Source organism: Triticum dicoccoides, chromosome 3A (genome assembly GCF_002162155.2).
Source record: "Triticum dicoccoides isolate Atlit2015 ecotype Zavitan chromosome 3A, WEW_v2.0, whole genome shotgun sequence".
Classification (NCBI taxonomy): domain Eukaryota; kingdom Viridiplantae; phylum Streptophyta; class Magnoliopsida; order Poales; family Poaceae; genus Triticum; species Triticum dicoccoides.
The window spans coordinates 458,947,652-458,974,603 of record NC_041384.1 but is presented as its reverse complement, the minus strand read 5'-3'; the positions used below and the strand labels follow the sequence as shown (position 1 = coordinate 458,974,603).

The 26,952-nt window shown below is 45.8% G+C and overlaps 2 protein-coding genes across 2 annotated transcripts; one reads left to right on the top strand and one right to left on the bottom strand.

Annotated features, from left to right (window-relative positions):
* The first annotated feature begins 17,121 nt into the window (after positions 1-17,121).
* LOC119268550 (plastidial pyruvate kinase 2-like) lies at positions 17,122-24,144 on the top strand. The gene is made up of 12 exons (XM_037550208.1): positions 17,122-17,447; positions 18,411-18,698; positions 18,923-19,088; positions 19,785-19,919; positions 19,991-20,101; positions 20,186-20,274; positions 20,466-20,528; positions 20,826-21,001; positions 21,584-21,686; positions 21,778-21,926; positions 22,473-22,581; positions 23,717-24,144. Exons 1-12 carry the CDS (start codon positions 17,211-17,213, stop codon positions 23,822-23,824), a joined length of 1,734 nt encoding a protein of 577 aa, XP_037406105.1. The 5' UTR covers positions 17,122-17,210; the 3' UTR covers positions 23,825-24,144.
* A 1,111-nt stretch (positions 24,145-25,255) lies between these two features.
* LOC119271627 (acidic endochitinase-like) lies at positions 25,256-26,432 on the bottom strand. The gene has a single exon (XM_037553375.1). It carries the CDS (start codon positions 26,381-26,383, stop codon positions 25,484-25,486), a length of 900 nt encoding a protein of 299 aa, XP_037409272.1. The 5' UTR covers positions 26,384-26,432; the 3' UTR covers positions 25,256-25,483.
* Positions 26,433-26,952: the final 520 nt, after the last annotated feature.

The window sequence follows — 26,952 nt, the reverse complement described above, 5'->3', positions numbered from 1 at the left end:
GGAAAGGCTTTTCTGGTCGCAGTTTCACAATCCAAAGCGTCCACTGGCAGTGGACGATCGTCTGGCTCAATGGGCCGAACTGAATAGATTGTTCGGACTCGCCATGAAGTACGTCATGGGTCATCTGTGGCCGGGGAGATCGGAGCCGAAGAGTTATTTCAGCTTGGTGCAGCAATTCCTTGGCGCGGTGCCACGTATCAATGCGATGAAGAGGTCAGCATGCATAGAGGGCGCACGGATGGCTCTTGCCTGTGTCAAGACATACTGGGCAGAGATGGAGGCCACCGTTGTTGCATCCCGAGATTCGGACAAAAGCCGAGTACCCTCCTAGCACTATTTTCAGGAAGTCCTTGAAGGCGCTCATGTAATAGAGACGAAGTGCTCGAAGGATGCTATGTTCTGATAGCATATGTAATTATAAAGCAATATTTTGATGAATTGTAGTAGCCTTTTATACTTGTGCCTTCAAGTTTTGGGAACACCTCCTGTGCGGCCGTTTTAAGGTATATATACAAAATCTGAAAGATGGCAGTCGTGGGCTTCAGCCCCCACGCACATAGTGCGGGGTTGCTCGCAGAAGGCGCATTTTCACACTTAATCCAACGTCTTGGTCCTACAAAGGAGGTGATAGCGCAGCAAGCTAGGCAACCGGACTATAATGCTTTAACACTTTCACTTAGCCATAGGAGCTTGACAATGGGACTATTTTGGTAGCCCCTTGGTGGCGACTGCGCTCACCCGAATTCGGGGCGTGTATGTGCCTGGCCGGGAAATGGCCCTTCGTTAATGCAGAGGAATCCTACAGATTCCGGAGAGTCATCGAGTGGTTGACCAGTCTCACGCCATATCATGACAGTCAGTTTTCGGCTTTCTCTACTGAGGTGCTTGCCTGGCCGAACCAGGGCACAATCGTAGTAGTTCTCCTGGTGCCGCCTTAGCCGATAGAGCGGAACGTAAGGCGGCCGAACACAGGAGCCGAGCAACCCAATATTTGACCAAAATCATGACTCGGAGCTGATGCATATAAGGCCAAACTCGCGACGCCAAACACTCCCTAAGGTGTTCGATCTTTATGAGAGCGGGCGAGGTAACGCCCTGAGGTATAAGCCCCTAGTGTCCAGGTACGCGCAAGAATTCTGACGTGGCCACATGCCAAAACGCCAGCCTCCTCCTTGGTCATAGAACTAGGGGATGTGTATCAACAAGAGACAGTAAAAAAGGTTTACGTAGGGTCTTAATCTGAAAAGAATCCTTGGAACGGGTCCCTACTGCACGTCTGCGCCTGTGTCTCCATTGTGCCGTATCCTGGACGGGCGCAGGACGATGTTCATCTGTAAAAAGAGAGCAACTAAGTTGAAAAAGGGGCGTGCCGAACAAAAGTTATATGAAATAAACAAAGTGTAAAGTAAAATATGGAAAATTGAGCTTTATTGTCTCTTATTTTATACGTGTGAAGCCCCTAGTGCAGGGGTATATGGCCACTAAGCCTTTATCAATGATACTTTTGTGCTGGACTCGTCTATCCGTGTCCGTGGTCTTAATGACCTGTTCCAATGTTCTGGCTGGTGAAGCCATTGTATTGTTGGGATGTTAAAGCGGCCGCACAATCCTCCGCTTGGTGGAGGTGTTCTCACTGCTTCCCCTTTAAGGAGATGATGCCGCGTGGACCGGGCATCTTAAGCGTAAGAGATGCATAATGCGGTATTGCGTTAAAGCGGGCGAAAGCTTCGCGTCCCAGTAGTGCTTGGTAGCGACTTGAGAATGGGACGATGTGGAAAGTCAGCTTTTCGCGACGGAAGTTATCAGCAGAGCCAAAAATAACCTCGAGCCGGAGAAAACCCATGCAATGGGTGTCCGGACCTGGCATTACTCCTTGAAAGGAGGTTTTGCTGCGGCGAATTCTTTTTGGGTCGATCCCCATGTGGCGGATTGAGTCCTCATATATATCAGGTTGAGTCCGCTGCCACCGTCCATAAGGACATTTGAAAACTAGAGTCCGCCAATTATTGGATCGAGTACCAGGGAAGTCCAGCCTGGGTTCCTGATACTTTTAGAATAATCCAGATGATCGAAGATGATTGGTTTTGACAACCAGTGGTGGGATTCCTTTGGGATAGGCCGTGGGGCGCGTACCTTTATGGGCGCCGCACGTTTTGTTATGTGGAGTAAGTTTACTGTTTTTACTTCTTGTGGGAAATTCTTTTGTTTCCTGGTACTCTGCTTTTGGGGTTCGTCCTCGTCTTCGCTTGGTGTGTCGAGCCCCTTGTGTTCGGCGTTGAGTCTGCCGGATTGTTTGAAAACCCAACAATCTCTGTGGGTATGGTTAGCAGGCTTTCCGGGAGTACTGTGTATTTGACATATCCTATCCAAGATTTTGTTTAGGTTGGATAGGTCATCCCTGTTATCTTGGAGGGGCGGCTTTTTCTGATTCTGTCATGAGCTTTTGAATCTGTCGTTGACTGCCGTGCTCTTCAGACTTTTTTCCTTAGTCCGGCGATGATCCTTATTGCGTCGCGGTTTTCCGTTTCCATCCCTAGTTTCGGATGTACTTGGGTCACTGGTGCTGCATCTTGCCAACCAGCTGTCCTTCCTGCGCAAAAGCGGGTCATGAGGCTTATTAATGCGGCCATTGTTCTTGGTTTTTCTTGGCCGAGGTGTCTGGCGAGCCATTCGTCTCGGACATTATGCCTGAAAGCTGCTAAGGCTTCAGCGTCCGGACAGTCGACTATCTGATTCTTTTTAGTAAGAAATCTATTCCAGAATTGCCGAGCTGACTCTCCGGGCTGTTGAGTTATGTGACTAAGATCGTCTGCATCCGGAGGGCGGACATAGGTCCCTTGAAAATTTGCTCGAAAAGCGTCCTCGAGCTCTTCCCAACTTCTGATTGTGTTTTCAGGAAGGCTTTTAAGCCAATGCCGGGCTGGCCCTTTAAGCTTGAGGGGTAAGTATTTTATGGCGTGGAGGTCATCTCCTCTAGCCATATGTATGTGGAGGATATAATCCTCGATCCAGACTCCAGGGTCTGTTGTTCCATCATATGCCTCTATGTTTACAGGTTTGAATCCCGCTGGAAATTCATAATCCAGGACCTCATCGGTGAAACATATGAAGGAAATATGCCCTAGAGGCAATAATAAAGTTATTATTTATTTCCTTATAATCATGATAAATGTTTATTATTCATGCTAGAATTGTATTTACCGGAAACATAATACATGTGTGTGAATACATAGACAAACAAAGTGTCACTAGTATGCCTCTACTTGACTAGCTCGTTAATCAAAGATGGTTATGTTTCCTAACCATGAACAATGAGTTGTTATTTGATTAACGAGGTCACATCATTAGCAGAATGATCTGATTGACATGACCCATTCCATTAGCTTAGCACCCGATCGTTTAGTATGTTGCTATTGCTTTCTTCATAACTTATACATGTTCCTATGACTATGAGATTATGCAACTCCCGTTTACCGGAGGAACACTTTGGGTACTACCAAACGTCACAACGTAAATGGGTGACTATAAAGGAGTACTACAGGTGTCTCCAATGGTCGATGTTGGGTTGGCATATTTCGAGATTAGGATTTGTCACTCCGATTGTCGGAGAGGTATCTCTGGGCCCTCTCGGTAATACACATCACATAAGCCTTGCAAGCATTACAACTAATATGTTAGTTGTGAGATGATGTATTACGGAACGAGTAAAGAGACTTGCCGGTAATGAGATTGAACTAGGTATTGGATACCGACGATCGAATCTCGGGCAAGTAACATACCGATGACAAAGGGAACAACGTATGTTGTTATGCGGTTTGACCGATAAAGATCTTCGTAGAATATGTAGGAGCCAATATGGGCATCCAGGTCCCGCTATTGGTTATTGACCAGAGACGTGTCTCGGTCATGTCTACATTGTTCTCGAACCCGTAGGGTCCGCACGCTTAAGGTTACGATGACAGTTATATTATGAGTTTATGCATTTTGATGTACCGAAGGTTGTTCGGAGTCCCGGATGTGATCACGGACATGACGAGGAGTCTCGAAATGGTCGAGACGTAAAGATTGATATATTGGAAGCCTATATTTGGATATCGGAAGTGTTCCGGGTGAAATCGGGATTTTACCGGAATACCGGGAGGGTTACCGGAACCCCCCGGGAGCCATATGGGCCATCATGGGCCTTAGTGGAAAGGAGAAAGGGGCAGCCCAAGGGGGCTGCGCGCCTCCCCCCTTCCCCTAGTCCTAGTAGGACTAGGAGAGGTGGCCGGCCACCCCTCTCCCTCTTTCCCCCTTGGGAATCCTAGTTGGAATAGGATTGGAGGGGAGTCCTACTCCCGGTAGGAGTAGGACTCCTCCTGCGCCACCTCCTCCTGGCCGGCGCCTCCTCCCCCCTTGGCTCCTTTATATACGGAGGCAGGGGCACCTCTAAACACACAAGTTGACACAAGTTGATCCACGTGATCTATTCCTTAGCCGTGTGCGGTGCCCCCTGCCACCATATACCTCGATAATACTGTAGCGGAGTTTAGGCGAAGCCCTGCTGCTGTAGTTCATCAAGATCGTCACCACGCCGTCGTGCTGACGGAACTCTTCCCCGACACTTTGCTGGATCGGAGTCCGGGGATCGTCATCGAGCTGAACGTGTGCTCAAACTCGGAGGTGCCGTAGTTTCGGTGCTTGATCGGTTGGATCGTGAAGACGTACGACTACTTCCTCTACGTCGTGTCATCGCTTCCGCAGTCGGTCTGCGTTGGGTACGTAGACAACACTCTCCCCTCGTTGCTATGCATCACATGATCTTGCGTGTGCGTAGGAATTTTTTTGAAATTACTACGAAACCCAACAGTGGCATCCAAGCCTAGGTTATTTATGTTGATGTTATATGCACGAGTAGAACACAAGTGAGTTGTGGACGATACAAGTCATACTGCCTACCAGCATGTCATACTTTGGTTCGGCGGTATTGTTGGACGAGACGACCCGGACCAACCTTACGCGTACGCTTACGCGAGACCGGTTCCCTCGACGTGCTTTGCACAGAGATGGCTTGCGGGCGACTGTCTCTCCAACTTTAGTTGAACCAAGTATGGCTACGCCCGGTCCTTGCGAAGTTTAAAACGGAGTCTATTTGACAAACTATCGTTGTGGTTTTGATGCGTAGGTGAGATTGGTTCTTACTTAAGCCCGTAGCAGCCACGTAAAACATGCAACAACAAAGTAGAGGACGTCTAACTTGTTTTTGCAGGGCATGTTGTGATGTGATATGGTCAAAGCATGATGCTGAATTTTATTGTATGAGATGATCATGTTTTGTAACCGAGTTATCGGCAACTGGCAGGAGCCATATGGTTGTCGCTTTATTGTATGCAATGCAATCGCGATGTAATGCTTTACTTTATTACTAAACGGTAGTGATAGTCGTGGAAGCATAAGATTGGCGAGACGACAACGATGCTACGATGGAGATCAAGGTGTCGCGCCGGTGACGATGGTGATCATGACGGTGCTTCGGAGATGGAGATCACAAGCACATGATGATGATGACCATATCATATCACTTATATTGATTGCATGTGATGTTTATCTTTTTATGCATCTTATCTTGCTTTGATTGATGGTAGCATTATAAGATGATCTCTCACTAAATTATCAAGAAGTGTTCTCCCTGAGTATGCACCGTTGCCAAAGTTCGTCGTGCCCAGACACCACGTGATGATCGGGTGTGATAAGCTCTACGTCCATCTACAACGGGTGCAAGCCAGTTTTGCACACGCAGAATACTCAGGTTAAACTTGACGAGCCTAGCATATGCAGATATGGCCTCGGAACACGGAGACCGAAAGGTCGAGCGTGAATCATATAGTAGATATGATCAACATAACGATGTTCACCATTGAAAACTACTCCATCTCACGTGATGATCGGTCATGGTTTAGTTGATTTGGATCACGTAATCACTTAGAGGATTAGAGGGATGTCTATCTAAGTGGGAGTTCTTAAATAATATGATTAATTGAACTTAAATTTATCATGAACTTAGTACCTGATAGTATCTTGCTTGTTTATGTTGATTGTAGATAGATGGCTCGTGCTGTTGTTCCATTAAATTTTAATGCGTTCCTTGAGAAAGCAAAGTTGAAAGATGATGGTAGCAATTACACGGACTGGGTCCGTAACTTGAGGATTATCCTCATTGCTGCACAAAAAAATTACGTCCTGGAAGCACCGCTGGGTGCCAGGCCTGCTGCTGGAGCAACACCAGATGTTATGAACGTCTGGCAGAGCAAAACTGATGACTACTCGATAGTTCAGTGTGCCATGCTTTACGGCTTAGAATCGGGACTTCAACGACGTTTTGAACGTCATGGAGCATATGAGATGTTCCAGGAGTTGAAGTTAATATTTCAAGCAAATGCCCGAATTGAGAGATATGAAGTCTCCAATAAGTTCTATAGCTGCAAGATGGAGGAGAACAGTTCTGTCAGTGAGCATATACTCAAAATGTCTGGGTATAATAATCACTTGATTCAATTGGGAGTTAATCTTCCAGATGATTGCGTTATTGACAGAATTCTCCAATCACTGCCACCAAGCTACAAGAGCTTCGTGATGAACTATAATATGCAAGGGATGAACAAGACTATTCCCGAGCTCTTCGCAATGCTGAAAGCTGCGGAGGTAGAAATCAAGAAGGAGCATCAAGTGTTGATGGTTAACAAGACCACTAGTTTCAAGAAAAAGGGCAAAGGGAAGAAAAAGGGGAACTTCAAGAAGAACGGCAAGCAAGTTGCTGCTCAAGAGAAGAAACCCAAGTCTGGACCTAAGCCTGAAACTGAGTGCTTCTACTGCAAGCAGACTGGTCACTGGAAGCGGAACTGCCCCAAGTATTTGGCAGATAAGAAGGATGGCAAGGTGAACAAAGGTATATGTGATATACATGTTATTGATGTGTACCTTACTAGAGCTCGGAGTAGCACCTGGGTATTTGATACTGGTTCTGTTGCTAATATTTGCAACTCGAAACAGGGACTACGGAATAAGCGGGCACTGACAAAGGACGAGGTGACGATGCGCGTGGGAAATGGTTCCAAAGTTGATGTGATCGCGGTCGGCACGCTACCTCTACATCTACCTTCGGGATTAATATTAGACCTAAATAATTCTTATTTGGTGCCAGCGTTGAGCATGAACATTATATCTGGATCTTGTTTAATGCGAGGCGGTTATTCATTTAAATCAGAGAATAATGCTTGTTCTATTTATATGAGTAATATCTTTTATGGTCATGCACCCTTGAAGAGTGGTCTATTCTTATTGAATCTCGATAGTAGTAATACACATGTTCATAATGTTGAAGCCAAAAGATGCAGAGTTGATAATGAAAGTGCAACTTATTTGTGGCACTGTCGTTTAGGTCATATCGGTATAAAGCGCATGAAGAAACTCCAAACTGATGGACTTTTGGAACCACTTGATTATGAATCACTTGGTACTTGCGAACCGTGCCTCATGGGCAAGATGACTAAAACACCGTTCTCCGGTACTATGGAGAGAGCAACAGATTTGTTGGAAATCATACATACCGATGTATGTGGCCCGATGAATATTGAGGCTCGTGGCGGATATCGTTATTTTCTCACCTTCACAGATGATTTAAGCAGATATGGGTATATCTACTTAATGAAACATAAGTCTGAAACATTTGAAAAGTTCAAAGAATTTCAGAGTGAAGTTGAAAATCATCGTAACAAGAAAATAAAGTTTCTACGATCTGATCGTGGAGGAGAATATTTGAGTTACGAGTTTGGTGTACATTTGAAAAACTGTGGAATAGTTTCGCAACTCATGCCACCCGGAACACCACAGCGTAATGGTGTGTCCGAACGTCGTAATCGTACTTTACTAGATATGGTGCGATCTATGATGTCTCTTACTGATTTACCGCTATCATTTTGGGGATATGCTTTAGAGACGGCCGCATTCACGTTAAATAGGGCACCATCAAAATCCGTTGAGACGACGCCTTATGAACTGTGGTTTGGCAAGAAACCAAAGTTGTCGTTTCTTAAAGTTTGGGGCTGCGATGCTTATGTGAAAAAGCTTCAACCTGATAAGCTCGAACCCAAATCGGAGAAATGTGTCTTCATAGGATACCCAAAGGAAACTGTTGGGTACACCTTCTATCACAGATCCGAAGGCAAGACATTCGTTGCTAAGAATGGATCATTTCTAGAGAAGGAGTTTCTCTCGAAAGAAGTGAGTGGGAGGAAAGTAGAACTTGACGAGGTAACTGTACCTGCTCCCTTACTGGAAAGTAGTTCATCACAGAAAATTGTTTCCGTGACACCTACACCAGTTAGTGAGGAAGCCAATGATAATGATCATGAAACTTCAGATCAAGATACTACTGAACCTCGTAGATCAACCAGAGTAAGATCCGCACCAGAGTGGTACGGTAATCCTGTTCTGGAGGTCATGCTACTAGATCATGATGAACCTACGAACTATGAAGAAGCGATGGTGAGCCCAGATTCCGCAAAGTGGCTTGAAGCCATGAAATCTGAGATGGGATCCATGTATGAGAACAAAGTGTGGACTTTGGTTGACTTGCCCGATGATCGGCAAGCAATTGAGAATAAATGGATCTTCAAGAAGAAGACTGACGCTGATGGTAATGTTACTGTCTACAAAGCTCGACTTGTCGCAAAAGGTTTTCGGCAAGTTCAAGGGATTGACTACGATGAGACCTTCTCACCCGTAGCGATGCTTAAGTCTGTCCGAATCATGTTAGCAATTGCCGCATTTTATGATTATGAAATTTGGCAGATGGATGTCAAAACTGCATTCCTGAATGGATTTCTGGAAGAAGAGTTGTATATGATGCAACCAGAAGGTTTTGTCGATCCTAAGGAAGCTAACAAAGTGTGCAAGCTCCAGCGATCCATTTATGGACTGGTGCAAGCCTCTCGGAGTTGGAATAAACGTTTTGATAGTGTGATCAAAGCATTTGGTTTTATACAGACTTTCGGAGAAGCCTGTATTTACAAGAAAGTGAGTGGGAGCTCTGTAGCATTTCTGATATTATATGTGGATGACATATTACTGATTGGAAATGATATAGAATTTCTGGATAGCATAAAGGGATACTTGAATAAAAGTTTTTCAATGAAAGACCTCGGTGAAGCTGCTTACATATTAGGCATTAAGATCTATAGAGATAGATCAAGACGCTTAATTGGACTTTCACAAAGCACATACCTTGACAAGATTTTGAAGAAATTCAAAATGGATCAAGCAAAGAAAGGATTCTTGCCTGTATTACAAGGTGTGAAATTGAGTAAGACTCAATGCCCGACCACTGCAGAAGATAGAGAGAATATGAAAGATGTTCCCTATGCATCAGCCATAGGCTCTATCATGTATGCAATGCTGTGTACCAGACCTGATGTGTGCCTTGCTATAAGTTTAGCAGGGAGGTACCAAAGTAATCCAGGAGTGGATCTCTGGACAGCGGTCAAGAACATCCTGGAATACCTGAAAAGGACTAAGGATATGTTTCTCGTATATGGAGGTGACAAAGAGCTCACCGTAAAAGGTTACGTTGATGCAAGCTTTGACACTGATCCGGACGATTCTAAATCGCAAACCGGATACGTGTTTACATTAAACGGTGGAGCTGTCAGTTGGTGCAGTTCTAAACAAAGCGTTGTAGCGGGATCTACATGTGAAGCGGAATACATAGCTGCTTCGGAAGCAGCAAATGAAGGAGTCTGGATGAAGGAGTTCATATCCGATCTAGGTGTCATACCTAGTGCATCGGGTCCAATGAATTTTTTTTTGTGACAATACTGGTGCAATTGCCTTGGCAAAGGAATCCAGATTTCACAAAAGGACCAAACACATCAAGAGACGCTTCAACTCCATCCGGGATCTAGTCCAGGTGGGAGACATAGAGATTTGCAAGATACATACGGATCTGAATGTTGCAGACCCATTGACTAAGCCTCTTCCACGAGCAAAACATGATCAGCACCAAGGCTCCATGGGTGTTAGAATCATTACAGTGTAATCTAGATTATTGACTCTAGTGCAAGTGGGAGACTGAAGGAAATATGCCCTAGAGGCAATAATAAAGTTATTATTTATTTCCTTATAATCATGATAAATGTTTATTATTCATGCTAGAATTGTATTTACCGGAAACATAATACATGTGTGTGAATACATAGACAAACAAAGTGTCACTAGTATGCCTCTACTTGACTAGCTCGTTAATCAAAGATGGTTATGTTTCCTAACCATGAACAATGAGTTGTTATTTGATTAACGAGGTCACATCATTAGCAGAATGATCTGATTGACACGACCCATTCCATTAGCTTAGCACCCGATCGTTTAGTATGTTGCTATTGCTTTCTTCATAACTTATACATGTTCCTATGACTATGAGATTATGCAACTCCCGTTTACCGGAGGAACACTTTGGGTACTACCAAACGTCACAACGTAAATGGGTGACTATAAAGGAGTACTACAGGTGTCTCCAATGGTCGATGTTGGGTTGGCGTATTTCGAGATTAGGATTTGTCACTCCGATTGTCGGAGAGGTATCTCTGGGCCCTCTCGGTAATACACATCACATAAGCCTTGCAAGCATTACAACTAATATGTTAGTTGTGAGATGATGTATTGCGGAACGAGTAAAGAGACTTGCCGGTAACGAGATTGAACTAGGTATTGGATACCGACGATCGAATCTCGGGCAAGTAACATACCGATGACAAAGGGAACAACGTATGTTGTTATGCGGTCTGACCGATAAAGATCTTCGTAGAATATGTAGGAGCCAATATGGGCATCCAGGTCCCGCTATTGGTTATTGACCAGAGACGTGTCTCGGTCATGTCTACATTGTTCTGGAACCCGTAGGGTCCGCACGCTTAAGGTTACGATGACAGTTATATTATGAGTTTATGCATTTTGATGTACCGAAGGTTGTTCGGAGTCCCGGATGTGATCACGGACATGACGAGGAGTCTCGAAATGGTCTAGACGTAAAGATTGATATATTGGAAGCCTATATTTGGATATCGGAAGTGTTCCGGGTGAAATCGGGATTTTACCGGAATACCGGGAGGGTTACCGGAACCCCCCGGGAGCTATTTGGGCCATAGTGGGCCTTAGTGGAAAAGAGAAGGGGCTGCCCTAGATGGGCTGCACGCCCCCCCCCCTTCCCCTAGTCCTATTAGGACTAGGAGAGGTGGCCGGCCCCCTCCTCCTCTTTTCCCCTCCGAGGAATCCTAGTTGGACTAGGATTGGAGGGGGAATCCTACTCCCAGAGGGAGTAGGACTCTCCTGCGCCTCCCCCCCTTGGCCGGCCAGCCTCCCCTCCTCTCCTCCTTTATATACGGAGGCAGGGGCACCTCTAAACACACAAGTTGACACAAGTTGATCCACGTGATCTATTCCTTAGCCGTGTGCGGTGCCCCCTGCCACCATATACCTCGATAATACTGTAGCGGAGTTTAGGCGAAGCCCTGCTGCTGTAGTTCATCAAGATCGTCACCACGCCGTCGTGATGACGGAACTCTTCCCCGACACTTTGCTGGATCGGAGTCCGGGGATCGTCATCGAGCTGAACGTGTGCTCGAACTCGGAGGTGCCGTAGTTTCGGTGCTTGATCGGTTGGATCGTGAAGACGTACGACTACTTCCTCTACGTCGTGTCATCGCTTCCGCAGTCGGTCTGCGTTGGGTACGTAGACAACACTCTCCCCTCGTTGCTATGCATCACATGATCTTGCGTGTGCGTAGGAAATTTTTTGAAAATACTACGAAACCCAACAACATAGGGGGTGTGCGGCACCCCTGTATTTGGGTGTGCCGGATTCTGATAATGGCTTTATTGCATTGCTTATGAGAGCTTGCTTTCTTGGCCCGTAAATGGACCTGGCTGGGCCATGATGCGAATCCTTAAGTGGGTCGCATGCCGGCTTAAGTGCGGTGCTGCTTGCCGCTTTATGCTGGCCATGGGGCTGTCTATCCGACCGTGTGGCTTTCTCACTTTTGGAATGCGAGAGCTCTAAGGCCTCCTCGTCGAATTTAGGCAGTAGCTTTCTCTTCGGATAGCTTTTAGTGCGGCGACTGTCGCCGTATTTGTCTGCGGTATTGATTACTTTACTCCATCTGATCCTGAGTGCATCTTCCGCAGTTTTTAGCTTCCGCTTCTGCTTTTTCAGGCTGCGTGCGGTTGCAACGAGCCGTTTGTGGAGGTTCTTCTACTTCGTGGGCTTGTCTGGTGTAGGGTCGTCCGGAATGCCATTTTTGCTGGCGGAGGGATGTTCGGTTTCTCTATCCGGGTTGTCCTGTTGGGCCGGTTGCTCTAAGGCATGCTCGTCGTCTACCGGCTCATCCTGCTCTATGGCCGGGTCTTTATCGAGGCGGGGCTTGGGTCGGCGTTTACGCCGACGCTTTGATTGTTTTTCGAGAGATCGATCCCTCTTTCCATCCCCGTTTTCCTCGTTGTTGCTTCCTTTAGGGGTATCCACCATGTACACATCGTGAGATGAGGTGGCTGTCCGATGCCCTATAGGCGTTGGTTCTTGGTTGTCTCCTGCATCGTCGTCCATACCGTCGATGTCTTCGGAGTCGAAGTCGAGCATGTCGGTTAAGTCGTCGACAGTGGCTACGAAGTGGGTGGTGGGTGGGTTTTGAATTTCTTCATCATCCGAATCCCATCCTTGCTGACCGTAGTCCGGCCAGGGCTCTCCTGATAAAGAGAGAGACTTTAGCGAATTCAGGATGTCGCCGAAGGGCGAGTGCTGAAAGATGTCTGCGACGGTGAACTCCATTATCGGCGCCCAATCGGATTCGATCGGCAGGGGCGTGGGGGGCTCGGAGTTTAGAAAGGAATCCGGCTTCTCGGAGTCACGGGCCATGCGGAGTGCGGGGCTGGAGTTCGGCTCGATCGCCTCTGAGATCGCAGCCCCTGAGGCAGCGCCCAACCGCTGATCCTCGATCGGCGCAGTAGGCTCTGAATCAATGGTCGAAACCGATGCGTGTGCGGCCTCCAAGGCACTGTTCGGCGGCAGAGCTATATCATGCCCATCGAGACAGTGCGGCGCGCTTGGCTGTGGCTCGAATCCGTCAAAGATCAAGTCCTCGCGGATGTCAGCCGTGTAGTTTAGGCTTTCAAACCCGACCTTATGGCCAGGGGCGTAGCTTTCGATCTGCTCAAGGTGGCCAAGCGAATTGGCCCACAGTGCGAAGCCGCCGAAGACGAAGATCTGCCCGGGAAGAAAAGTCTCACCCTGGACTGCATCGTTGTTGACGATCGAAGGAGCCATCGGGCCTAAAAGCGACGACACAGAGGAACTCTCAATGAAAGCACCAATGTCGGTGTCAAAACCGGCGGATCTTGGGTAGGGGGTCCCGAACTGTGCGTCTAGGCGGATGGTAACAGGAGGCAAGGAACACGATGTGTTACCCAGGTTCGGGCCCTCTTGATGGAGGTAAAACCCTACGTCCTGCTTGATTAATATTGATGATATGGGTAGTACAAGAGTAGATCTACCACGAGATCAAGGAGGCTAAATCCTAGAAGCTAGCCTATGGTATGATTGTCGTATGATGAAGTTGTCCTACGGACTAAAACCCTCCGGTTTATATAGACACCAGAGAGGGTTAGGGTTACACAAAGTCAGTTACAATGTTAGGAGATCTTGAATATCCGCATCGCCAAGCTTGCCTTCCACGCCAATGAAAGTCCCATGCGGACACGGGACGAAGTCTTCAACCTTGTATCTTCATAGTCCTGGAGTCCGGCTGAAGGTATAGTCCGCTACCCGAACACCCCCTAATCCAGGACTCCCTCAGTCCTGTTCATCCACCCCAACCGGCTCGATCGATCGGGGTCCTGTTGATCCAGCGGCAACGGCCTCTACTACCACGGGGTCCTGTTCATCCAACCCTCCACCGGGAACTGTTCATCCAAGCCCCCCAACAACGCTCATTATTCGTCAAGAGGCAGCAGGTTCGATCGACTCCAGTTAGCAGCAGTAGCGAAGGAATCGCTCGATCGGGTTCAGTTAACAGCCAGATCGATCGACCGCTCAGGTTCAGTAACGTGTAACCTGCAGTGCAATCGCTCGGGTTCAGTGGGCGAACGCCTCGCTCGGGTTCAGTTAGAGCCCAACGCCTCACACCCACGCGCGTAAGTGTATGAGAGAAACGCGCATCACTCGGCCCCCGACCACCCACAGTAACCTCGAACTCCCTGATATTTTGCTCGCCCTCGCTTCTAGCACGTTTTTTTGTCATGGACGGCCCAAAGAATGTCATGCAGCTGCGTCTCCGGCCCGCCCAGGACGACAAGCCCATTTTCTGTCATGATTTGTCATAGAAGTAGGAGCCCATCACATCTATGATGATATCGGATTTTTTTCACAATTATCATCATAGAAGTGCCATAAGCATGACAGGAAAAAAATTGTTCGACCCAAAATGTCATGGATGTGTCTTTTTTGTAGTGCCACTCACGCCCCCAACAGCTCCCCCAGGACGTGATTTTTTCCGTCGGCGCCAAAAAAACCCTAGTCACCCTCCACGACGCCGAATTGCGCTGGTTTGGCCCATTTTTTGGCTCGGCGATCTCAGGCCGAACCCAACGCACTGGGGTGCTTGGGGGCTCCGACGAAGGAAAAGTGGTGTGTGGGCCACCACTATCAGGCGAAAAATGACTTTTCTAGCCTAGATTCGCCTCGCGCAATGTAGGATGACACTTGCCCTTTCGCGGCCGTGCCGATCCGACGCCGCCCACCTGCCCACATCCGCTGGTCTGCCACTAGAAAGGCCATTTCCCCACCGAAAAGAGGAGGCTTCACCGCGGCAGCCTCCATCCCGCTCCTGGGCGAGCATTCCAGTGCTCCGGCCATGTAGGCGGGGGGTACCGGCGGCTACGCACCAACCATGCCCGCCAGGTGTTCGGCTGTTTGCCTGATCAGCGACGGATTCCGACGACGACGAGAGTGTTCGCGGCGCTGCTGGAGGAGGAAGCCGAGGCCAACACCCACGATGAAGATCACCTCATGATCCTCGCCGCTCTGGCTGGCCTGTTCACGAGCAATGCAAAGCCGCGACAAGATGGCACGGCGATGGTTCGCCGTAAGAGCAAGCAGAGGCATCGACGGGAGGGCTATTGCCTTCTCTACGTCGACTACTTCACCAACGCTCTGCTGCACAGCGAGAAAGTATTTCGGCGTCGTTATCGCATGAGGCGAAAGCTCTTCCTCAGGATTGTGAATTCCATCCAGGAGTTCGACAGATACTTCAAGTGCAAGAAGGATTGCACCGACACACTTGGATTCACCTCACTCTATAAGTGCATGACAGCTATGAGGATGCTTGCATACAGAGCTCCCGGTGATATACTGGAAGACTATGGACGCATGGCCGAGTCCACCACCATTGAGTGTTTGTACAAGTTTTGCAGGGCAGTGGTGGCAGTGTTTGGACCACAATACTTGCGATCATCCAATGCTGAAGACACTGTCCGGATCCTAGCACAGAATGCAACAAGAGGAATTCCTGGGATACTTGGAAGCATCGACTGCATGCATTGGGCATGGAAAACTGTCCATTTGCTTGGCAGGGGATGTACAAAGACGCCAGAGGAGCTTGCAGTGTGGTACTTGAGGTAGTGGCTGCACATGACCTCTGGATTTGGCACTCTGGTATGCCAGGAACTCACAATGACATCAACATACTGCAGTGCTCGAATGTCTTTGCCAAGCTTGTTGAATGTTATGCTCCTCTGGTGAACTTCAAGGTCAATGGGCGTCAGTACAACAAGGGATACTAGATGGCATCTATCCTAGATGGTCCACATTTGTGAAGAGTATCTCAAATCCTGTGCCAAGAGGTAAGAATTCCTACTTTGCCAAGTGCCAGGAGGCTTGCAGGAAGGATGTCGAGCGAGTATTTGGTGTGCTCCAATCTCGATTTGTTGTTGTCCGGTACCCCGCTCTGACCTGGTCGAAAGATCAAATGTGGGAAGTCATGACTTGTCGTGTCATCTTGCACAACATGATCATTGGAGAGCGAGCAGGAAGAGCCAGTGTTCTACACTGAACCATATTACATGCAGGGTCCTCTTGCCCAAGTTGATCACCAGCTACCAGCATCATGGGCTGCCTTCCATAATACGCGTCAGGAGATCCGAGACCCACAGGTGCATCAAGAACTACAACACGATCTGATGGAGCACCTATGAAGGCTCAAGGGCAACGTCTAGTTCGACATGTGATGAACTATGAGTTTTAATTTGTGTTTGAATTATGAGTTTGCTTCGTTGAACTATTTGATTTGTATTGATTTCTGCGATGAACTATGTGATAAAAATTAGTTTATGTTGAATTTGCGGTGAAGCACGCTGAATTTAGGCCGAATTTGTGCTGAAATTGAGTTGAATCGGCGGCTGGGGGGTGAACTCGGGGAGTCGGCTGGAAACCCGAGCCCTCCACGTCGAAATTACCGCCGGTTGACCCCCAAGCGGCGATATTTGAGCTCTCTAGGGCCCCGAACGATTGGAGATACTTTTATGTATGGTGGTCTGTCTTTCACTTGGCTATATACCCCAATACCTCATCGGTGTGACACGTTTTTTTGAGAAAGAATAATCGACATGACAAGTACTCCTTCGGTTCATAAATAGAAGATGTTTTGAATATTTTAATATAAACTACATAGGGACTGGAATGAACAAGTCTATATACACTCGATTTAGAAAAATATCAGAACATCTTAATTATATTTACGAACTGAGGGAGTAAGTTCTACTAGGATCTATTGAAGATGCCGGTTCAATACTTGCAAAGTCACGCCATACTGGATGCGACGAACTCGCCTGCATTTTCCAAGGTTCTATCCCCGCCAACTAGACAAGCTCACAACGGAGGCTCCAAGGCAAGGCGCGAGTGAGCCGGGCTGGGCGGGGCGAGCGAGCGCGGCGTACTAGCGTGGCGACGCGAAATGCAAAGCCAGCTCACCCGCGGTCACACCAATAGGCCCACGCCCACCTCGTTCCCCTTTCGATACAAACGAAGCAGAGGCGCATCAGCTTAAACCCAAACCCGTCTGCCATCTGCACTGCTCACGGCACAGGCACACGACTCGCACGCCTCACTACCTCATCTCCAACTCTGAATCCAGATGGCGCAGGTGGTGGCGGCAGCGGGCGCGGCGGGAGCGGCCAGGCCGCTCGGCGGCGCATCTGGGGCCGACTCGCTCCGGCCCGTGGCGAGGCTGCCCTTCGGCCGGCGCGACTTGAGGGAGAGATGGAGCGGGAGCGTGGCCTCCAGGGGTCGACGTGAGCACCCGGTCGCCTCGGTGATTAGCGCCGACGCCGAGGTGCTGCCGGTGTCGCCCGACGACGACGCGGTCGTCAAGGTAGCGCTTCCTCGTACCTGACTGCTACCTCAGCTGCTCGCTAGCTCGGGAACCGCGGTTTTTGTGGTCTCCGGTTACTTTCGGGGCATGAAATTGGCTTTCCGTGACGGTGAAATCGGATTTGTCACGTCCGGGGGCATCATTTTCGTGCGCGTGACGGTGGAATTTAGACTCCTGGACTGTTGGTGATGTCATTTTCTCAAAATTCTCCTCCATGCGTTGTTGCTTGAATTTTGGCGTCTGTTTGTGCTCTTTTATGTTTATATATGCATCCATAAGAGCTGCTTGTCTGGTACACCAAATTCTGTCCGTCCTTTTGACTGTTGTAAAGCGTATATTTCTGATTAACAGGCTATTTTTCATCTGGCTTAAGTTTTAACTGAGAGGATAGCTATTAATTATGTGGCTTAAGTTTGAACTGAGAGGATAGCTATTAATTATCTGGCTCAAAGTTTGAACTGAGAGGATAGCTATTAATTATGTTACTGTGTGCATAATTGACATTGGAATCATTGAATATAATTAAGGAATGCATCCGAAAAGTATAAATAATTGGTATACTTTGTAACAGCCCCTTTTAAAAATCGTTTGCGGGAATAATTCTCAGCAGAATCTGTATTGCTTAGCTTATTTCCTGCCACTGAAACGGACAGAACCCCTTAGTCTTACTGAGAATAGCTCAAAATGGATGAACTATTTTAAATATGGATGTGCTACCTTCTGATCACTTCTGTTAAATCACAATTGTGAGTCTTCTCTAAGCCACTTATACAGTAAGCTATGAACGCTTATGATGAACGTGACATATATTGTTGTTTTCTAATTTTCTCTATGATAGGAAGTTATTTAACATGACATATTTTCGGGCTCGCGTGCTGCAGTTATTCATAATAGTAAGGTGTATTTCTATTTTGGAAGCAACCTTATGAACTGAAACTTACTGTCAATAATACTTCTTGACAGGAAGAAGAAAATTTCCAGCATCTTAAGGCTGTCCAGCAACTAGCAACAGCAGCCAATGGTGTGTGGTCTAAACCAAATGTTAGGCGCAAGACAAAGATTGTGTGCACAATTGGTCCCTCAACTAACACGAGAGAGATGATCTGGAACCTTGCCGAGGCTGGCATGAATGTGGCTCGGCTTAATATGTCACATGGAGACCATGCATCACACCAGAAAGTTATTGACTTGGTGAAGGAGTATAATGCTCAAACGAAGGACAATGTGATTGCGCTTATGGTTGACACCAAGGTTTGTATTCCTTTTTTCAGAGCTTATAGATACACTCTGATGGATGAGCAATCTCGTCCTCAGAAGATGCTCTATTTGTGCTAGTCTTTATAAGTCTGTCATGCCCATGCTAGCGCATGATTTGCTCTGTTAATAAATACTGTAGTTAAACCTTTTGATGCTGCGCTTCTTTCATCATATTGTACCTTGATTTCTATGATTGAAGCTAGATTTTACATCTTCAGGGCCCAGAAGTTAGGAGTGGAGATTTGCCTCAGCCTATATTCTTGGAAACTGGCCAGGAATTCACCTTCACAATTAAGAGGGGGGTTGGGACTGAGACATGTGTTAGTGTTAACTATGATGACTTTGTTAATGATGTAGAAGCCGGTGACATGCTCCTTGTGGATGGTATGTGCACGTTCTATTCCTGTTCTGGTATTTGATTATTTGATCTTTATTGGTGACACATGATTGTTTACAGAATGTGCGGATGCAGCAAATCAGTTTATCTGAAATAGTCTAACACTTACTTTTAGCTAGTGATTGAATAAATTTGTATTGCGGCACATAACTGTATATAGTGAATTGGATAGGCTCATGAAGAGCTGGTCTTTGTTAACATGGCTAAGCTAAGCTGTCACATGTTGTTTAAAATCTTCTGGTTTTGTCCATCGTAATGATATTCTATGTTTTCTCTGCTGACACTTAATTTTATTGCTTTCCTGGAACACATTGTGTGGCTAACTACTGCCTACTAGCATGGAGTCATGATGCATCAATCGTTTATGCATGCGGAGACACAGTGTTTTCAACATTACCCTGCAGTTTTGAGAGCATTAACACCTACATCTGTTTTTGTCCTTTTGTACTTGAGTCAGCTTTCTGAGATGGAGTTTACCAGCACTTTTATTTGCAGGTGGTCTTGCTTAGTGTGCACAACTGATTAACAATTGAATTAGAACATCAGATACCCATCTAACATCCTTCTACCTTTGTTCTCTGTATTTTTTTATGCTTGTAAGGATGATTATATTTTTTGATTACGTAACTTTGACATTAAAGTGATTTATGTTGTGTTTAATGATCATTCTATTGGTTATTTAGGAGGAATGATGTCATTTCTGGTCAAATCAAAAACCGAAGATTCTGTAAAATGTGAAGTTATTGATGGAGGTGAATTAAAATCCAGGCGTCACCTGAATGTCCGTGGCAAGAGCGCAACCTTGCCATCAATCACCGGTAATAGTCATCATATGTTTCATTGAATAATAAATATGCTCTTGTCTCATGCACACTTTCCAAACTTTCAGATAAGGACTGGGATGATATTAAGTTTGGGGTGGAAAATCAGGTTGACTACTATGCTGTTTCTTTCGTCAAAGATGCTCAAGTTGTGCATGAATTGAAGGATTATCTCAGAAGTAATAATTATTCCGGACTTTATAAACAGCGTGGGCGTCGTTTTGAGTATGTCTTGACCATGTTTCCTTTTTATTTTGACTCAGGCTCGAATGCGGATATACACGTAATTGTGAAAATTGAAAGTGCAGATTCTATTCCAAACTTACATTCAATCATTACAGCATCTGATGGGGTAAGAGGTTGATATTCATTGTTTCTTGAGTTTAGCAAGATGCACTATAAAATATATCTTAACCATGAAAGATCTTAAGTTGTATGGGCATCATGAAAAGGGCTTCTTCTCTATTTAATCTTTTTCTACAGAGTGTGTCATTGTTGATTTTAGTTTTGAAGTACTGATGTATAAATTGTCAAGTTCTGTAGGCTATGGTTGCCAGGGGTGATTTGGGGGCTGAACTTCCTATCGAGGAGGTACCATTGCTGCAGGTATGATCTAGTTTATTGCGCACTGTCAACAAGTCCATTGCACTAAATGCCCACTTCCCTGCTTAGTTATTTGTTTAAGCGAAAAGCTACAAACTTGGTTGTGCTCTGTACAATATCAACTACACAATTTACGCTTGGAAGGAAATAATTATTAACTGAGGGCCGCTTTGCACTTGTTTGTATATACATCTAGGTAGCTATCCAATTTGAAACCTGGCACTGAACTTTCTGTGCTTCCATTAGTTGATTCGATATAGGATATACATGATATGCTTAGAATTTCATGTCCCGATGCAGGAAGAAATTATTAGAATGTGCAGAAGCATGGGAAAAGCTGTCATTGTCGCCACTAATATGCTGGAAAGCATGATCGTTCATCCAACTCCAACCCGTGCAGAAGTTTCAGACATTGCTATAGCTGTTCGGGAAGGTGCTGATGCAGTTATGCTTTCTGGGGAAACTGCACATGGAAAGTATGTGTTTTTGTTTTCTTATGCATAACAAAATATTGTTTATATATTCCCAGCAAACTATATGTGCACCCACAGTCTATTGTTAATAATTTAACTAACAAAAGCCAGCTGATTTTATTACTAAGTAATATTTCTGCAGTACTATAGGATGTTATTTTTGTGATTGTATTCTTTAAATGTTCCAGAAATTGTTAGGACTACTAATGTGTGTTCATCAGCTATAAGCTGTTATTTGTAATTGTTGGTGATTTTGCTCTTGTCCTATTATTTGTCCTGAGTAAACTATGATATCTAACTCTACTTTCAATATGTCTGCTCTGAATTTGTGGTATCATGTTGTTTTGGTTTCCATCGAAGTTAGCTCATTTCGAACGTTTTTGTTGTGTTAGACTTACTGAACTGCCACATGGATCATGGATTGCTCGATTTTGTTGTAATAGATCATGAATAAAGGAGTGGGCATGTTGATGTTTAGTTGCACTCTTTTTGTTGCCCTTTTGGTTTGTTTAAAAGATGCTTGCTATTTATGACGTGCATTTAAGATGGATACATGACTAAGCTTTACCACTTGATGCCGGACAGATTTCCCTTGAAAGCTGTCAAGGTCATGCATACTGTTGCACTTAGAACTGAAGCAACTATTATTGGCGGGGAAACACCGTCTAACCTTGGTCAGGTGTTCAAGGTCTGAACTGCAATATCCCAACTGACACTGCATGTCTTTTTCTTCACTTTAACCCAGTTTTTATCTTTCCTATTTACTTTCTTCCCTGTAGAACCACATGAGCGAAATGTTTGCCTACCATTCAACAATGATGTCCAATACACTTGGTACATCAATTGTGGTTTTCACAAGGACGGGATTTATGTCTATCCTACTTAGCCATTACCGGCCATCTGGCACCATATTTGCCTTCACAGATCAGTAAGATTTCTCTGCTTTTGCTCCAATGTTATGTCATCAATAAAATGAAATTCCTATCTTAACATGTTAAGAAACAAAATCACCGATGCTGCTAAGATATTCAATGTTAATCATGTGCAATACATTAATTACCAATACATTTTCTTGCCTTGTCATCCAGTCATAATGATAACCTTGACAAGCAATAGCAAATGATGCGCTTAGCTGCTTATTCACCAACACACGTGGGCTGAAAACCAGCTGTGCTTTTCTACTTGGTGAACACCGTATCCCTAACATGTGCATGAAGTCATTCCTAGGAACTATTTGCCTCATGCAAGTTATTTGATTATTGAAACTAGTATATCCTAGGAGAAGAGGTTATCACTAATGAAACTGAATTTAGATAATGTTGTGGCGGTACATGCTTTTTATCCTACTGTTGTGGGAGAACTGATCTGAAGATTGGATCTATTATTTCTGGAAGCATAATATTGTTGCCCCTTTGTTCATATTTTCTTTTTAAAAGTATTTCTTAGTGTTATTGATGTTGGTTACTGTTTATAGGGAGATAGTTAGACAACGACTGGCTTTGTACCAAGGTGTATGTCCAGTTCACATGGAATTTTCTGATTGTGCTGAGAAGACATTTGCTGATGCTTTATCTTACTTGCTGGTAATCACTGACATACCCCATCCCTTCTAGTATTTTTTTTGCTGGCATTAGCTTACGTATCTACCATTGTGGTTGCAGTACATGATGAAACCATTAAAATACCCTAAAAGAGCCTGCACTAAGTGTTGAAATTAGTTAGGCTATATTGCCTTCGAAACTTGGAAGGCTTTTTGGAGCGTGGGTATAGAGGATGTATCAGATGTTCCTACTCATCGGGTGCTCATGATATTCGCAAACCTGAAATGCCCCGCAAAAAGTTGTAGAACACATTCCTGAGGCATGATCTACCAAACGCTAACTAAATCGGTGCTCTATAAACAAGTTGATGCTAAATATATGATCGTGGAATTGGAACTACTTTCTGCGCAAAATAGGTGTAGAACCATAACAATTAACAGACTAGGAAATATATTGACCTTATGGAAGACAAAATGGGCCTTTTACAGGGACGGACAATTCACTCGATTGTGGTCACAAATGATGATGATGCATTCTTCTTTTGGCAAGTTTCTGGGGCTAATACATGTGATATCGCACTGTCCACTAAAATATTGTTCTTCAGTTATGAAATGTGCAAAAATTTAGCGTGTTCACATACTTTGGCCCGCAAACTGCAGCTACTAACTGCATTCGTTGCTCCCAAACATATATTCCCTCCGTCCCAAAATAAATGTCTCAAGCTTAGCACAACTTTGTACTAAAGTTAGAACAAAGTTGAGACACTTATTTTGGGACAGAGGGAGTATCATGGTAAAGCCATTACGTTCCCAACTTTGATCTATACTGAAAGCCGGGTGCATAACATTCATCTTTTTTCTCTCTGCACCGTCTGATTTCAAATCAAACGGACATAAATGCATATAGGAAATAGGGAAATACGTGGTACTCGGCAGCATATTAAATCTAGAATCGTCCTGAAGCTTCTTTAAGAAATAGTAAAACTAAACAAGTAAGCGCATGTGACCTTGATCTGTGTGCTTAATTAGAAGGGCGGGGAAATTAGCTGGAGAAGTTACATGATTTTCGCGGCAACATGCATGTTCACACTATTCCATTTCCACATACGTTTTGGTGCCATTTCTTTTTATTATAACATGAGAATATGTCGTCTAACATGATATGCTACATTTCACAGAAGCATGGTATGGTGAAGGAAGGTGAGGAGGTTGCACTCGTTCAGAGTGGCAGACAACCCATCTGGAGGTCGCAGTCCACCCACAATATTCAGGTTAGGAAGGTTTGATGAGGAATGCCCATTTGCACGACCAGTAACCGAGGTATTTGCTGTGATTGAGGCAAACACAAAGGTCCGGTTATGATGCCATGCCGGCATTACTGGCCTTGAGCCATGAGCTTGATAGCATGTGTACTACGTAGATTTGTTGTTTGAGAGAGTGTTGTGATTCTATTCTCTCTTGCTGTTTACTACTCTTGTGTGTAAAATGATTCAGACCAATCATTTCCTCCATCTGTTTTTAGCTGTAGCTTGGGAGTGCTGTAGGGTTCTTTATTTTGTAAAACAATTTATGTATTAATACATTACAAAGATTTGTTCGACAGGAACTTTGTTGCAAAATGTGTTTGCCTTGAATTCGAGAACTGGCACAAGACTGAGAGGCCGTTATCAATTTTTGCCTTTGTTAACTAGTTCAGCGTGGAGGAGGATGTTGCCCGAGAGAGAGGCATAGCCTATGCCGCATAGGCATGCCCACGAGATGAAAATTAAGCCTGACATGACATGATTATTAAAGCAACAAATAGTGTATTTTCGGCTTGAGGCACCCCATCGACACCGCCAACACAAAAGGAACGCTGCAGATGAGCAGCCAAGGCAGACATGCCCGGCCCGCAGCAAACCACGACACCACAGCCCTACGTAGAGCCAGCGAAACCGTCAATTAGGACTCGAGGAGATTGCAATTAGTGCTCTGGTGCTCCCAGTTCTTGAAATCTTGACCTGCGACCGAATACTGTTGGGGCACGTCCATCATGCAGTCTTTAACGCTTACGCTTAGTCGTCGTGAGACTGATGACCGAATATTTCAGTCGGTCAAACTGTCTTATTAGTTGATGTGAAAATTCTGATTAGTCATCAAAATATGACCCCCTGAAAAGTGCATGGCAATTCTGAATGTTTTCTATGGCAATTTAGTGACGCGAGGATGATAACTTTAGTTGTTAAGCATGATAAATTTCTTATTCGGATGGCAAGTTTCAGTTTTTAAAGATTTTTTTTTCTTTTTGAATGACAACTTTAGTTAAAAAAAATGTCAGGGCCGGATTGCTTCTTGCTACACGTGTGGCACTTATCATTTGGGTCAAAATATTGGTTGATGTTTTTTTTACCCTAACTTTGCATCTCGCTGATTAGTGCGCACGATATGTATCCACAAGGTTTTAAACGCTAAAAGTAACGGCCAGATTTGCCATGCAAAAAAGATAAAATTACCATGCTTTGTGCATAGGATTTGCCATGTTCTACAGTAAAAATGCCCATGCAACGTAAAAAATCAACAGAAAAATTACCATGCTACAGCGATTAATTGCCATATGTTCGACCTGGATTTGACGTACCTGAGGGCGTCAGATTTTTAGCCCTAAAATATCCAACGTCAGATTTGTATTGAAATCCTTTATTTTCGAATGTAGTAACAGTGTAATAGTAACCCGGATGGATACCAAATTACTTTATTTATCTCAGGGCATGTGTTGCAAGTGTACACCAAGCATCCATATCATTTCTGCTACGACCCAAGCTCGCCCGCTCTTATTATCCAGCCCCAAATCAACTTAGCCACTTCATGGGCATGTACGTAATATGTAGTAGAAGTATTATTTATACTCCTGTATGTGATTTATTGTGTAGTGCATGGTCGCACTTCCCCCGCGCGCGCGCGAAGACTCAGACGCTATCCTTCACCTGGCTGCTGTAGCTGTTCTGCACGTCGTTGTAGCGGTCCCACACCATGATCCCACCGTAGTTGCTGGCGCCCTTCACGCCGGGGAGCACCGCCGACGTGAGGTCGCCAGGCGACACGTACCCGCTCCCGGCCGCGGCCGTCGAGGCCGGCACGCCGAGGTAGAAGCCCCCGGACACCTTCACGCTGCTCGTCCACGTGTTCCACGCGCTCAGCAGGTTGCTCGCGTCCCCGCTCGCGTACTGGCACGGCGGGTTGTTGTAGAACTGCACCCACACGTTGTCGAACAGCCCCGTCTGCAGCGCCGGCCCCAGCGACGCGTCCGGGTACGGGCACTGCGGCGCCGCCGTCAGGTACACCTTCCTGCCCTGCGCGCTGTACTGTGACAGGAACGTGGCCAGCTCGTCGTAGTGCGCCGAGTTGCCCGTCTCGATGTCGAAGTCGATGCCGTCCAGGACGGCGTCGCCGAGCGGGCGGGACGACGAGCTGCCGCCGAGGAAGTTGTCCCACAGGTAGGTGGCGACGCTCTGGGCGTCCTCGCTGGAGGAAAGGCCGTAGCTGCCGGCGCCGCCGCCGAGAGAGAGGAGCACCTTGACGCCGTTGGACTGGCACGTCGTGATGTCGGAGCTGAAGACGTTGCAGTTGCCGGAGAGCGGATCGCAGTGTCCGGCGAGGTTGATGGCGGGGGTCTGGCCATTGCCGAAGGTGCTGAGGAAGGAGACCATGACGTACGCGTAGAGGCCGGAGTTGCAGGCGTCGGCGAGCGTGCCCTCGTTACCGTTCTGGCCCCAGTAGACGGCGATGTTGCCGGCGTGGGAGATGCCAACCATGCCGGCGAGTAGGAGAATGGGGAGGAGAGGAGACCATTTGAGTTCACAAGCCATTGTTAGTCACAGCGACGCACCAGATGGTCAAGCTTTTACGAATACTTTGTAGTACGTGATTTGCTTGGCGATGAAGAGGTATTGTGGGTACCATTTATAGGGACGAATCATTGAATGGTTCCAAGTTTGGAGTTGGCTCTTTTCAAAGTGGACAGTGTTACCGTACCTAGGAAGTTTGGCACGGAGGCTTGGAAGATTTGATCGCTTTTTTTTTTTTGCGGGTAATGGAAGATTTGATCGCTTACTTGGTGCAAATTCCACATGCTCAATGTACTTGTAGAAAATCATTAATTGTTGGGACTATACTTGTAGAAAATCATTAATTGTTGGGACTATACTTGTACAAAATCATTAAATGTTGGGCATATTGATATTGGGATCATCCAATTTTCAGCGAGCTGTTTTCTGGAAGTCTGGCAAGTACGCAGACCGGGAGGCTTGAGCATTTACTAAGTAGTTCTGAACTTCTGATTCAACATCCTCGCTAAAACGACATACAAGCTACTCACCGGTAACAAGCCTCAAATTGGATACTTTTGAGTATTTGGCTCAAAGTGTTACATTCTTGA